The sequence below is a fragment of the Larus michahellis genome, chromosome 9 (assembly GCF_964199755.1).
Source record: "Larus michahellis chromosome 9, bLarMic1.1, whole genome shotgun sequence".
Lineage (NCBI taxonomy): Eukaryota > Metazoa > Chordata > Aves > Charadriiformes > Laridae > Larus > Larus michahellis.
This window is the reverse complement of record NC_133904.1, coordinates 16,587,446-16,600,404: the sequence shown is the minus strand read 5'-3', so window position 1 is coordinate 16,600,404 and position 12,959 is coordinate 16,587,446. Positions and strand designations below refer to the sequence as shown.

The window sequence follows — 12,959 nt, the reverse complement described above, 5'->3', positions numbered from 1 at the left end:
GTTTGGCTGCTGTCAGCACTATTATATTTGTAAATCACTGAAAACTTTTTATAGTGTGTGCTTTTCTGAGAAAAGCAGGCACTGTATCTGAACAGGCCTGAGAATACAGCCCTGAAATGAAACAGAGACAGAATACCACCTGCTTGGATGTTGAAGAGCCATAACCCATCAGGACTACCATTTGAAAATGTTAAACCATGACTGACAACCTAACCTGGTCCCCAGGCTCTTCCGGTAACCCCGGTGCTCCCGAAGGTGGTGCTGGAGGTTAAGCGCGTTGCTTTAGCAGCACCGCCTGCCTTCCTGTGCCATCATCCCCCAACTGCTGCAGCACCTTTCCTGCCAACCTGGGGACCCGCAGGGGCAGGGCAGGGCAGAGGCTGTGATGGTTTGGTGTGGTCGCTTTTCCCCAGATCCAGCCCACAGCATCTTCCCACAGCACATCCCCATCCAGCCTACAGCATCTTCCCACAGCACTTCCAGAAGCCTTCCCAGGAAAGAAATGGATATGAACTGGGGTATTGAGTAGTGACATGATGTATTGTCTAGTACTTGAATATAACAGAAATATTCTCATTTTAACTGTATATAGTCTTTAAAAAAAAAAAAAAAAAAAACAACAAAAAAACCCCCCAAAAACCCCAAACAGTTCTGAGTATTACAGGGAGCATATTCATTTCAGTCCCCAAACTTCTGTGAATTAAAAGCTTTGTATAAGAACAAGTACTAGTTAGCCAGACCTGACACCCAGTAATTATGCCATGTGCTGTAATTATATTTTATTAGCTGATTACTGAGGACTAGTAATAATTACTAGATGATGTGACATTGCAAATTCTGTTGTTCTCCTAAGAGGTCCTGTGTAAAATGTGAAAGGTTTATGTTCTGGTCCCTGTACTCTACAGCAATCTGTCACAACGGAATCTGTTTTCTAAGACCTTAATCATACTTTTCCCAGTAAGGATGCAAACCTTCTGCATCACAGGTGGCACACCAGTAGATGTCTACTCACTTTTTAAGTTAATGGGGCACCCATACCAACGTAGTTAGAGAACAAAGAAATGAAGTACTGAGCTTTTATGATTCGTACTGATTATTTCTATCACAAAGGATAAGAAAAATGTTAGAGAAACTACTTTGCTTTACTCATATTAGAAAATAAACAAACACAAAAAAACCAACTTATTTGTATTACAATTCCAAAGACCTCTTTGTGGAACCAGAAAGCAGAACAGAAGTTTTGATGTTCACATACAATGAACATCTCTAATGTCCTGCATTTAATGATTATCAGGAGGTTTTTTATAGCCATTAGTCAGTCCTTTTTTCCTTCCTGCAAACTGCCTTAAATAAGTTTAAATCATTGCTTCCCATTCCATCCTGCAGAATACAGACCATGTTTAAAATTTCCAGATCTAATGTTGTTTGAGAAGACTAGGTAAAAGAAAGATGCTGAAGGAAAAAATAGTCAAAAAAAGCCAGAAGATATTCAGAAGCACAGGAAAAATGGGCAAATATCACAAGGTTGCAGTTTCTCTTAGTATATTAGTATCTCACCACGGTAGGGTAGGAAGAGTTGTTGTCTGCTTGATTAGATAGATCAATGATCAGAATATTTTAGACTGTTATTTGAAAAGATCTGTTCTTCATCTTTCATGGGGGAGCAGAATACTCTGTTTTCTGTTATAATCCAGTAAGTTTCATAGGTATTAAATTAACCAAAAATCTCGGAAAGCAAGTCCCAGCACTGCTCCAGTTTTCTAAACTCTCAGGAATAAATCACGGTAGAATGGAAATGGCTGCAAGATGAAAGTGAAAATACTTCTTCCCTTTAGCATGGAGGGAATGCAGATCAAGAAGCAAAGTGGGAGGAAAAGAAAGCTTGGAGATACTTTTTCTAATGTACACAAATGAATGCTAAAATTTAAAAGAATAACACAGATTTTATGAGCTTCTGCCACAACCATTGTTTGCAAAGAGGCTGCTGAGGTTTGATAAACAGCTTAGGAACTTCTTTAGCACCATTTCTCAGTGAGCTTCGTGATTTGGTGGTTTTAGTTGTCTTTCCAGATTTCAATTTCTTTTTTCTTTTTTTTTTTTTTTTGGCGGGGGAGATGTTTGCTTTATAGTCTGTTTCTTTACAGAAGCTGTTCTGCTTCTTTGAATGACAGCATAATTTTCTTTTTAAAATTTCAAGCTATTTCACATAATTTCACATTACTGTCTTGCCCGGTGGGTCTAGGGTATTTGATTGCAAATACTGAGCTACAGATTCTTATGCAGAGGCTTTGCTAAGCACTGTATGTACGTCATTGAAGTCAACTGTATCACTTACACTGTGTAAAATGTAACAAGGATGAAAGCCCTTGAATATATAAATCTAAGTCATACAAGTAACCAAGGGCAATGTAGGATGAGCAAACTTTGACTGAGTTCAGATAAACATAAAAAAGTTTGCATGCTTTCATATTTCCTTTGGTCTGCACAAGTGAGTTGAACAGCCTAGACGAACAAGATTTCTCTTGAGATTCTGCTGCTGCTCACTACATATAAACAACTATTCAGCACTTTTCTCTTCCCTAACTAGAAATTAAAAAAAGAAACAGGAGAAACTGGAAAATAAGCAAAAACTGTTGTGTAGTAAATGATTTAATTAGCTAGTAAATGTCTTGAGGAACCATGAAAGGCTCCTGACTAAACAGTGTTACGCAACATGAGTAAGAACTTGAATATTCATGTAGATAAATAATAAATTTGACTTTCTTAAGTAAGTTATTGAATGTTGAGTCTTTTGCTAGTTAAAAAAAAAAAAGTTCATGATCAGAGTTGATCAAAATGGACACATGCATACCCACCAAAATGTTTGTCACCTTAAGTCTTGCTTCAGAACTCACAAGCTAAGATAGTATTGATCCAGCATTTTCCCAAGTTTAGCAACTTGGCTTAGATAGAGAAGGAACAAGCTTGGGTTTTTGCTAAATATATGACATATTTTAAGTGCAAAACAGCCATGGATAGAGGTTTGTGAGCAGCTTAAGCTAATCTAAATCCAAACTAAGTAGAGGTCATCTAGAAAAATGACTGCTCAAAAAATTGACACAGCTAACTGCTCAGTCTCAGAGGCAGTGGAGCAAGCCAAAGGGGGAGGAAGATGAGGCCAGAAGTTAGGGAGATCATCTCTTTCAACAGCAGGGTGCTGAGATCAGCTTAGGACGCTCACAGAGTGCTGCCCCGAGTTCCGTGTAGAAAGTTCATATAAATTCTAGATTCAAACAAGAAAGCCCCACAACACTGTAAAGTTTTCAACAGTTGCAGAGTAAAATTGCTGGAATTCCTCAGAAAAATCTAAGACAACATTTTTATGAAAATTAATACCAGAAAGCCATTGGTCTGATCCCAATGCAATAATCCTTCTGGTCTTAAGTTTAGCATTTTTGTGCTGAAGTTTTATTTAACACTGTCTTGTATGCTTCAACAGTTATTATGATATGAATGATTCTGATGTTAAAAGGATCTAGTCTATCAAAATATAATTAGTTTGTAAATGTTTTGGAACAAAGATGATCTTTTCAGCTGTGTTTACATATCATCTAGCACAGGGACAGTCTGGACTGTGACTACAATTATAGTTGATGGAATGATAAAGATAATACAAATAACTGTCCTCATACAGAGGCAGTACTGACCTGTCTTTGGCTCTAGTTAAGAAAGCACTTAGGCATCAAATTAAACTGATTCAATACAACCAAAGCCACCAGCGGATGGATTATTTCCAGTGCATCCAAATATTTCTTAAAATACAGTACCCAAAATTTCACATAATTTAAGCTTTGAAAAAAACATGCATCAAATTGGGTCAAACCAGTCCTTTTACTCTACTATTACACCAAGACAATGTTAAGTTCTAGTTTAGCCCTCAGTATTCTCTGAGCCCTTCTCAAACTTACGTCATCTGCAAATTTAATAGAAATATTACTTAGTCTCTCTTCAAGGTGAAATGAAAAGGAAAAAATGACTCAGGATTTGTTCCTGGGCAATCTCACAATGTAACTAAATCTCCCCATTTTGACAGTGAACCACTGACAATTACTCTAAGGTTTTCTAACCAGTTCTGCCATGTGGGTTTGCCAAGGCCTTATTCTTTAGCTTTTTGCTGAGAACATTATTCCAAAAGGCTTTTGTAAAGTCAAAATACATACCTGGCTGCAAATAGCCAAGAAATCTGGTGTACTTCCCTAAAATATCTTTGTCCTGTGTACCCAATTTTGTAGAAGAAGGAAAGGCACCTCATTTTTCTAGAACTGTCTTTTAGTGTTGTTCCCAAGTTGGAACATGGAAAGTCCTGCTTAGATGTTAGGAAAACAAGTCTGCCGTGATGGTAGTTGAGTACTGGAACAGGGTGCCCAGGGAGGTTGTGGCATGTCTCTCCATGGAAGCGTTCAGTACTTGTCTGGACACAGTCCTGAGTAACGTGGCCTATTCAGACATATTTGGAGCAGAAGGGTGGATTAGATGAGCTCTGGAGGCCCCTTCCAAACTGAAATAAGACTGTAGGATTTTTCTACTTGTTTAGATAGCAGTAAAAATTGAGTTTGAACTATCACTGCATATCTCAGTGTATTCCAGTTCTTCATGTCTGTGTCTCTAAGCAGTAATTTGCAGTGTAAATGTACGATCATTTTGCATTAATTTCTAAGGTTTCATCTTCTGACTTTGGGGGATGGAATTCCCTCAGATATATTTCTCTTAGTTGTGTTAACTTATAGTAGATACAAATGTGTCTACTGTAAAAATGTCAGGCTAGGCACAAAATTAATACCTACGTTTTTCTATGCCATTCACTATTCCGCATGAGATGTAGCAGAGTAGGAACAGCACTGCTGCTGTGTCTATTCCTACTGTTCCCTCTAAACCAATAGGTAGCGGCGGAATATTCTCATCTGATGCTGTTATTGGGATGGATGTTACAAGAGAAAATAAGAACGTTAGAATGTGTTTGCCTCCACATAGTGTTTTAAAAAGTGGTGGCTGGCATTTTATCCAGTGTGGAAATTATATGTCAGCGTATTTCAAGAATCTGTTCCTCAAAAATGTGTATACTGGAAGTGTTTCTGAAGCATGAGTTAGATTCATACTCCATGCCAACGCTGAAATACTGGATAGGGAGAAGCCAAAGACTTGCTCTTTGTGTAGGTAGTGGGGTTTCCATGAGGTGAGATGTAGAGAAAAATAAGTAGTTTCTCTATATCATGCTTGTTATTTTTTTGACATTGGACTGAAGCTGTGACCTTGACCAACTATGACCATCCATTAACCCCTCTTCCTCTCCTGCCACTAAGGTATGCAGGTACCCTTAGTATTTGTTTGTTAAGATTTTCCTTCTCTGCTTATTCTTAAATTTTGTTTAGTTTTCTTAAGTCAGATATTTCCAAACATTTTCTGATTCAGGTCCAGAGAGATGTTTATTTTCAGCCTATTCGTTCAGTATACATTGCTTTCCTGCAAGGAGTTTTGAAACAAGATTTTAGCAAATCAGAGAGGAAGTAGGTTATTTTTCATGTCTTTCATCAAATTGCTTGGCACTTCTCATTTCAAGAAAATTGAAACAAATAATTATAAAAAGCAAAAGAAACCTCTTATTCCATCTTCTGATATTATAATAACTCAAATGTCCTTGAAAAGCACTTCTGGCCAGTTGGCTATCTCCACTTCGGTTTCACTTCAGGATGACTTAATTGCAAGATTGTTTGCAAAGGTTTAAGAGCAGTGATTTTTCTGTTAAGGAACATAGGAATAAAGCAAACTGGAAGATACCTAGATTTTCTGTCTTGAGATCTTATTCACTTGACACAGAAACTTTTTTTAAATTCCACTCCTTTCAAATGTCTTTCTTTCCATTTCACTCCCCATCCTCTTCCACCTAAGTTCCACCTTTCTTCCAGACTCCTTTGCTGTCTCTCAGGTCTGCCATGCATTCCCACTTTTCCTCTAAGCACTCCCCCAGTTCTGGAGCTCCCCTCTTCATTCATGTGTTCCCGAATGGCATTTTTCTCATGCTGCCACTGTTTTCCCTCCCAATTTAGCAACACTTTGTATAATTTACTATGCCAGCTTGCATTCTCATTAGACAGTTCATTAAGGACTGAACTAAGTTGGGGCAGTCATCACTTACAGGTCCCTCATTATGTAGTGCTGATATTAGTATTCATATTAGTATGCAATACCAATAAAAGAAAAATGTATCTGCAAGTATAGAATAGAAATAATTGCTGGTTTTAGAAGGAAAGGTAAGATAGGAAATGTAAAAGGTAAATGTAAGGTAGGAAACATCCATTGTATTTGAAAAAGGTTTCATGTACTGTCTCCCCTTTTCTGTCAGCAAAGTCAGAGTGCAATGGAAGAGGCTTCAAGTAAGGAATAGCAGCAGCCTGGCTCAGTCTGTTCTGGCAGGGATTTGACAGATCTGCTCTGGATAGGACTAACGCCCCTTACAGCTTTTATCAGCTGAGAAACCATTAAAGTGAATATATAAACTACAGGAAAGTATGATGGTGACATGTTTTGTTTCTAGCTTGTTAAACCAGTAATTGTTATTGCAAGTAGCTGTCATTCCCACCAGCGTTTGCTTCTTGTTGACAATGAAGAAAACTCATTTGTTTTACAGTGTGAAGCTTAATTTACTTCATGGTTGATTTCTTTCTTTGCCTGTCAATCCCAGATCTCTGAGAAAGAAATGCAGTCGGTTTTATAGCAACCAGAATGAGCTCTAACTAAACTGCCAGTACAAAACCTATGGCTTCTTACTGATTATGAAGGAATTTTTTTGAAAGGCACACAGGATCAAAAGCTCCCTTTTGAATCATATTAGCTAAGACTGACAGTCATTGACTATACCCAGATTGGCTAATGATCTGTGGATATTTGCCCTTCAGTTTGTATGGTTTTTAATTAAACTTGACAACTCTGGAAGAACTTAACTCTCTGAAGTTGACTGCCTGCTGGCCTTTAGCCATTTGTGTCTCCAGCAGCCAACTGTTCATGAGTAGTCAAGGGCAGGTTATAGCCACGTCAGGAGTGTGGGGAAGAGACCGCCCCACTATTAACTCACAGAAATGCAAAGGAAACCTTTATAGTATAGATGCAGTTTAAGTAGGAAAAAAGTCTCATGGGCATTCAGCCCTATTCTATTCAGGAAATGTTTCTGATGACGTAAAGAGGGCTTCCGTAAGCTGCGCCGTCACTAGGAGGGTTTGGCCATACAACAAACCTTCCACAGGTTAATACTTAAAAACATGTTTGCTTAACATATTCAGACCCGTGAAGGTCTGAGCCACCGAGAATAGCTGCAGCAGTAGCCCAGATGGGGACCTTCAGGCATTCAGACTGTCCCATGCTGCCCTTCGGTCTCTTCACTTCAGCTTCCTTCTCTTGCTTTCCTCTGACCTGCCCTGTCCTCATGACACCCAATGCCCTTCCAGTGCCTCTTTCTTTGTGTTACCTTGACGCATTCTGAAGGAATCCAATTAGAAGATGAATTGTTAAATTAATATATCCCTTACTAGGACAGTATCATTTATTCCTTCTGTGTTGATCCTCGCTTTTATGTTTTTTTCTGCTGTCTCTGATTGTTCAAAGGCATTCTTCCTTACTTGTCTGTTTAGACTGACTCTTTATGCCAGGAGTCACCCAGTACTTTTGGCTGCACAGTGTTCAGCAAGGGGAGATGCACTTTTTAAAAAATCTCTAAACCCACCCGTGATAAACATCAATTAATAACAAAGGCATGCCCACATACAGTTAGTGGGATGTTAGCGTCATCTGTTATATCAGCCCACTGGTACTTTTATCTCGCATCAAAGTTTGGGTCTAATGCCTGTTCTCTCCCAGCTGCCGTGCAGTACAGCCACCAGCTGCATTGAGTTCAGGCTGCCAGCACCTTTTGAAATTGTTGCATTCCACATAACACATATTCTTCCCTCACCGTCACTCAAAGAATGTCTCCATGTAGCTTGTGTTCTGCTCGTTGGTATCACACATAAATTAAAACTCAACTGCCATAGACGAAGATAGAACTGACAGATTTTGCCTATTGGCTTTAGTGGCACTGACACTGAAACAGCTCACCGACTACGACTGCCTACTCTCACTGTAGCAAATAGTAAATATCACACTGGAAATACACATCCTAGTTTTCACCTTAGGTCTAATAAATCTAATTGGGAAAATGTGTATAGAAACCCACGAGCATTTAAACCTGCAGAGAGTTCTCTGTGTGTGTACGGACCTTTAGATACTAAATGAACAGTGTCTGCATTTTTGGCAATCGGCAGCTTGTAAGGGAACAGAAAGCCAGCCACTTGTCATGAATAATCCCATCTTTCTTTCTTTTTTTTTAATTCTGTTGTGCCTTGAACTTAAAGCATCTGATGGAAAGATAATGGCATTTTAAGGTTAACTACTAGTTTTAAGTAATTAACATCTTTATTAGTATCTATAAGTAGTTGAATTCAGTAAAAATTAATACTGTAAACCCACTTATATGTAGAGTTTGATCTCTGTGCCACTGTGACAAAGTGAGGCTTAAATGACTCGTATTTGAACCCAAAAAATCCTACAGTGCATTTTATAAGCCTGCCAAGCGTGGCACAGGAGTATTTATTAATACACCAAAACAACTGTGGTTGCAAACAAAACATGTAAAATTTATGCATATAGAATGTAACAATCTTGTCTAAATAAGATAAGAAATAATATAACTTGGATTTTGGCAAGGACACCCTCATCTCCAAAAATAAGAAGTTCTTTAGTGACCACCAGAAATCAAGAACTTTGGATTTGCAAATCCTCCCCTCCTCCCCCCAAGACTGCACGTGTTGTTGGTTCTAAGTACGGTTAAGGATTCAAAAGGCAAAGTATGCCGTTTTGAGTTTCACTTTAAATATTTCATACTGCTAAGAAGGCTGGGAAATACTGACAAGAGATCTATGAAAGAGGCAAACTTGACTTTTAAGTTTACTTCTTTAAAAAGGCAGTCAAAATTTGGCATCGTGTCTTGAATTATTTGTGCTTTCCAATACCTTGCAGTCTTGCTTCGCTATCACAAATCTCCATTCTGAGAAGGAAAAATCCACCCGTTTAAAGAAATAGTTTCCTAGAAGGTTGCAAACTCACCACATCCATGATCTGCATGAGGCTGAGAGTGAAATAGACAGTGAGCGGCTGGGAATCATTTGCAACTGGTCGCTCCAGAGGATTGTAATTTTTCAGCAACTCCTTATAAAGCTTCCTTTGGAACTCTCCTTGCAGGGACTCTTTGGGCACAGGAAGAAATAGATAAATAATTAGGATTCTACATCAGAAAGTAAAGCTAGGACATATGCTCTTTTCTGACTGTCAGATATTATGTATCTATTATTTTACCTGCTGCATTCACAGAAAAAATGCCATTGTAATTTATATAGTTCATTAGCTACTACAGCAAAATCTTATCACAAATGAATCACTCCTTCTTTTCATCCCGGCCTGTAAGCGGGATTCCCTCTTTGATCATTTCTTGGCTGGCCAGGAGTGATGAATCCTAAATGCTAATGGTGCTTTGTCAACTTATGCACCCTTTAGTCCAGCAGCAAGAAGCAATGAAGAGGAAATACACTACCTGTGTTTTGACACCTGTCCTGGCATAGCTATAACCAGAAAAACCGAACACAGCTACGGCAGAGGGCATCAGCAAGACAATGGGAGAAAAATGGCCACAGGTTAGACTGAATCCTGCTCTCAGACTGCTTCAGATTGAGAACTCTTTGGGGCAAGTACTCTCTGCTTTGTTCTCTCTTCATGCAGCTATGAATAAAGCGGGGGTACGGGGTTCCTGGCAGAGATGATAGGCACCACATTAATATACGTGATAATATTCAGGGATTTCTGCCCTATTTACACCTCAAATCCAGGGAGGGTCTTTATTCTGCCATTTTTCTCTGAAGTGAGAGGGAGCAGGTCCACACGGATGGAGCAGAACAGACCAGGGACGGAGGCAGTTTCGGAATGAAAGGAAATGTGGGTCAGGGTAGGAGTAGGTCCTCTGCTGTCCCCGCTCCAGATGGACTTTCCTCTTCCCTCTTATTTTGTAGTCCTGAACTCCCCCCCCAAAAAAAGCCACAGCCTCTGCCCTGAAGCAGCTGCCATTTAAGTGCCATGAGGGAGTTCGCTCCCCATCCCCATCGCTCTGTCCATCTCCCCTCTCCCCTCCCGGCAGCTCCCCGCACCGGCTGCCCCGCGGAGCGGCCCGGGACAGCGGACAGCCCCCAGCCGCCAGCGGCAGGACGCGGGGCCGGGGGGGACCGCAGGCAGCTGCCCCTGCCCCCCCGCATCCCCCCCGGCTCCCGGCGCTGCCCGCCGCTCACTCACCGCGCACCAGCCCCGCCGCCGCCAGCAGCCACACCGCCAGCTCCTGCAGGCCCATCCCGGGAGACCGAGGGTGACACCAAGCCGCCAGCCGAGCCCCGCCGGCCCCGAGCCGGGCCGCTGGGAGCCGCCGGGGACCGCCGGCAGCTCGGCCCCTTCCTCCGCCCGCACCGGAGCTCGCCCTGCGGCGCCGCCGGCTCGGGCGGAGCGGAGGGATGCTGACGGCCCGCCTCCGCCTCCTGCCCCTACGCCTGATGGATTTCCCTCCCTTCCCCGGTCCCCCAGCGTCCCCGGGCCGGAGCGGGGGGAGCGGAGCCGCCGGCAGGCTGTTCCCGCAGCCGGGACGATGCAGTGCGCTGGGCAGAGCGGGAGAGCCGGCGTTATAGAGAGGAGAGCGGGGGCAGCCCCCCCACGTATCCCCCCCCTTCCCCAGCCCAAGCGCTCGGTCGTCCCCCTTTGCTGTCAGCAGCGGCTGCTGCTGTGACAGGCGTGAATTAGCCCGAGGGGCAGCAGAGCGCCCCGGGGGAGGGGACCAGGGCAGGATCCTGAGCCAGGAATTTGGCTTCGGTCACATTTTGGGGGGGAGGTAGATAGTCAAAATGATGTTGCACACACGGCCGTTAAATCCCCAGCAGAGACGCAGGGCTGGGGGCTCAGGTGCTGGATATTTTGTCTAGAAAAGGCAAAAACAGCCATGGCCGAGGGGCGTTGTGTTCGGTGCTTGACAAACACACGACTGAGGAAAATGATGCCTGAGCTCCCGCCTGGTGTAGGTATAATGCACCACAGTTGGAAAGCAGGCCTAGAAAATTCAGTGCATTTTGTTGATTGTATGTTCCCATTTGCAACTTTAAGCACATTTTTGAGACCACTCATGTATTATTTATTTCAGTCCAAATCCCTACCCTTCAAATCCAGTTGCTGCATTAAATGAATGTCATAGGCAGCTGTATTTCAGGGAGAATGGCACTGAAGAGTGCCCTCATTTGCAAGGGGTAACTAAATGCTTGTTTTTCAAATAACCCAGCAAACAGCAGTTTATTATTACATGTTAATTCTTAGCTTTAAAAATCCAGGTAATCTGTTTTGGCTAAAGCACTGACCTGATTTATGTAGCCACTGCTTAAATATTTTTGAGTGTTGAGCACAGGACCAGTGCCCAGCACATTGGTGCATCACGTGTCCCATCCGTAACGTACAGGAGGACCAAAACATTCCCCTTTTCAAATGAGCCAACATGCCGAACAACTTTACCAAGGGGAAGTGGAAACCAGCAAGTGGCAATGGTAACTCTCCAAAAGCCAAGATGGAGCTGATGTAGGGGCATACACTGTCAAAGTTCTCAGGTATTATTTTTTTTAATAGTCCATCTAGGTTGAGTTTGTTATTTCTCTTTTTGGTTTTGTGGTGGTGTTTTTTTCTATGAGATCTTGACCTTTTTGGACCAGCGAGCAGACAGGAGTGAGGTGCTAGGGGAGCTCTGTGTTATTCACAGAGAAGCCAAGGCAGTGCTCTTTGTACACAGATTTTTGGGAAGAAAACTCATTTTCTTGCCTCCTGCTCCTGTTACCCACTGCTGTTTTGGCACAGGTGCCCCAGATCCTTCTGGGTGTACAGTGAACAGCATACATTGTTCAGGCAAGAAATCTGGCAGGAAATGTACAGTTCATGGCTGACCTCTACTGTCAGCTCATTTTTTCGGTCTGCACATTGCTGTGTTGAGAACTGCCTCATCCCGGGTGGTGAAGGCAGGGTCACCAGTGAAAGCTGCCCAAGGGCCTCAGGGCTCTGTTAGGGGACTCAAAAGATAAACCTTCAGGGGACAATGCTGAAACCCCAAATTTCAGTAGTACAAGCACTGAAAGAATAATTCGTAACTTTTTCTTTGATAAATCTTCACTTATTTTTTGTTTGTGGCAGTCTCACTTGGTTTTGATGTTAACAAATTAAATTTTATAGGCACTTCAGAAATTCTCCTCTTTAGATATTCTTTAATAGCAACCACTAGCCCAACTCCTTGATTAAGCTGCGTTCAGTCAGGTGCATTCCTTCTACAGGGTTTACCTTTCTAGTCAGAGATTCTGGTGTGGATGCACACAGACGGCAGGAAGGGTTACCTTTGCTTTCTGTAGACATCCTGGCTAATAAAAGTTCATTCATAAATATTTATATGGGTTGATTAGCTAGATACTAGCAAAGAAAGATTAACAAAAGCTACGCTGAAGTCCTCTAAAAGCCTTCATTTATGGCACAAGTTATCTTTGTAAAAGTCTATTGGTTACAACTTAGAAGCAAGCTGTACAGCCTGTGGCCGGGAAAGACTCTTCTCTTTGCCTCCAATGCTCACCAAAGACCCACTCTGAGCTTTAATTCTTCTTCCTGTTCTGTCCTCTACAGCCAGGTGATTTGGAAGGAGCTGTTTTCCCTCCCCAGATAATAACTTTCAGACACAATGATGAATGCAAGTTCATTTTACAATTACAGGCTGTAGAAACTATTGTGGGTCTCTCAGCCCAGCTCCCACAGTTGGGCGTTTGTCAGAATAAAAACAAGCCCTT

At 41.9% G+C, this 12,959-nt stretch overlaps 1 protein-coding gene across 1 annotated transcript in view; it reads right to left on the bottom strand.

Annotated features, from left to right (window-relative positions):
* CHRFAM7A (CHRNA7 (exons 5-10) and FAM7A (exons A-E) fusion) overlaps positions 1–10,745 on the bottom strand; it is a 42,181-nt gene extending 31,436 nt beyond the window's left edge. The window contains exons 1-2 of the mRNA XM_074601061.1: positions 10,405–10,745; positions 9,172–9,311 (exon numbers count right to left, since the gene is read on the bottom strand). Coding sequence (XP_074457162.1) covers positions 9,172–9,311; positions 10,405–10,459 — 195 coding nt within the window. The 5' untranslated portion in view covers positions 10,460–10,745. The remainder of the gene's footprint in view (positions 1–9,171; positions 9,312–10,404) is intronic.
* Positions 10,746–12,959: the final 2,214 nt, after the last annotated feature.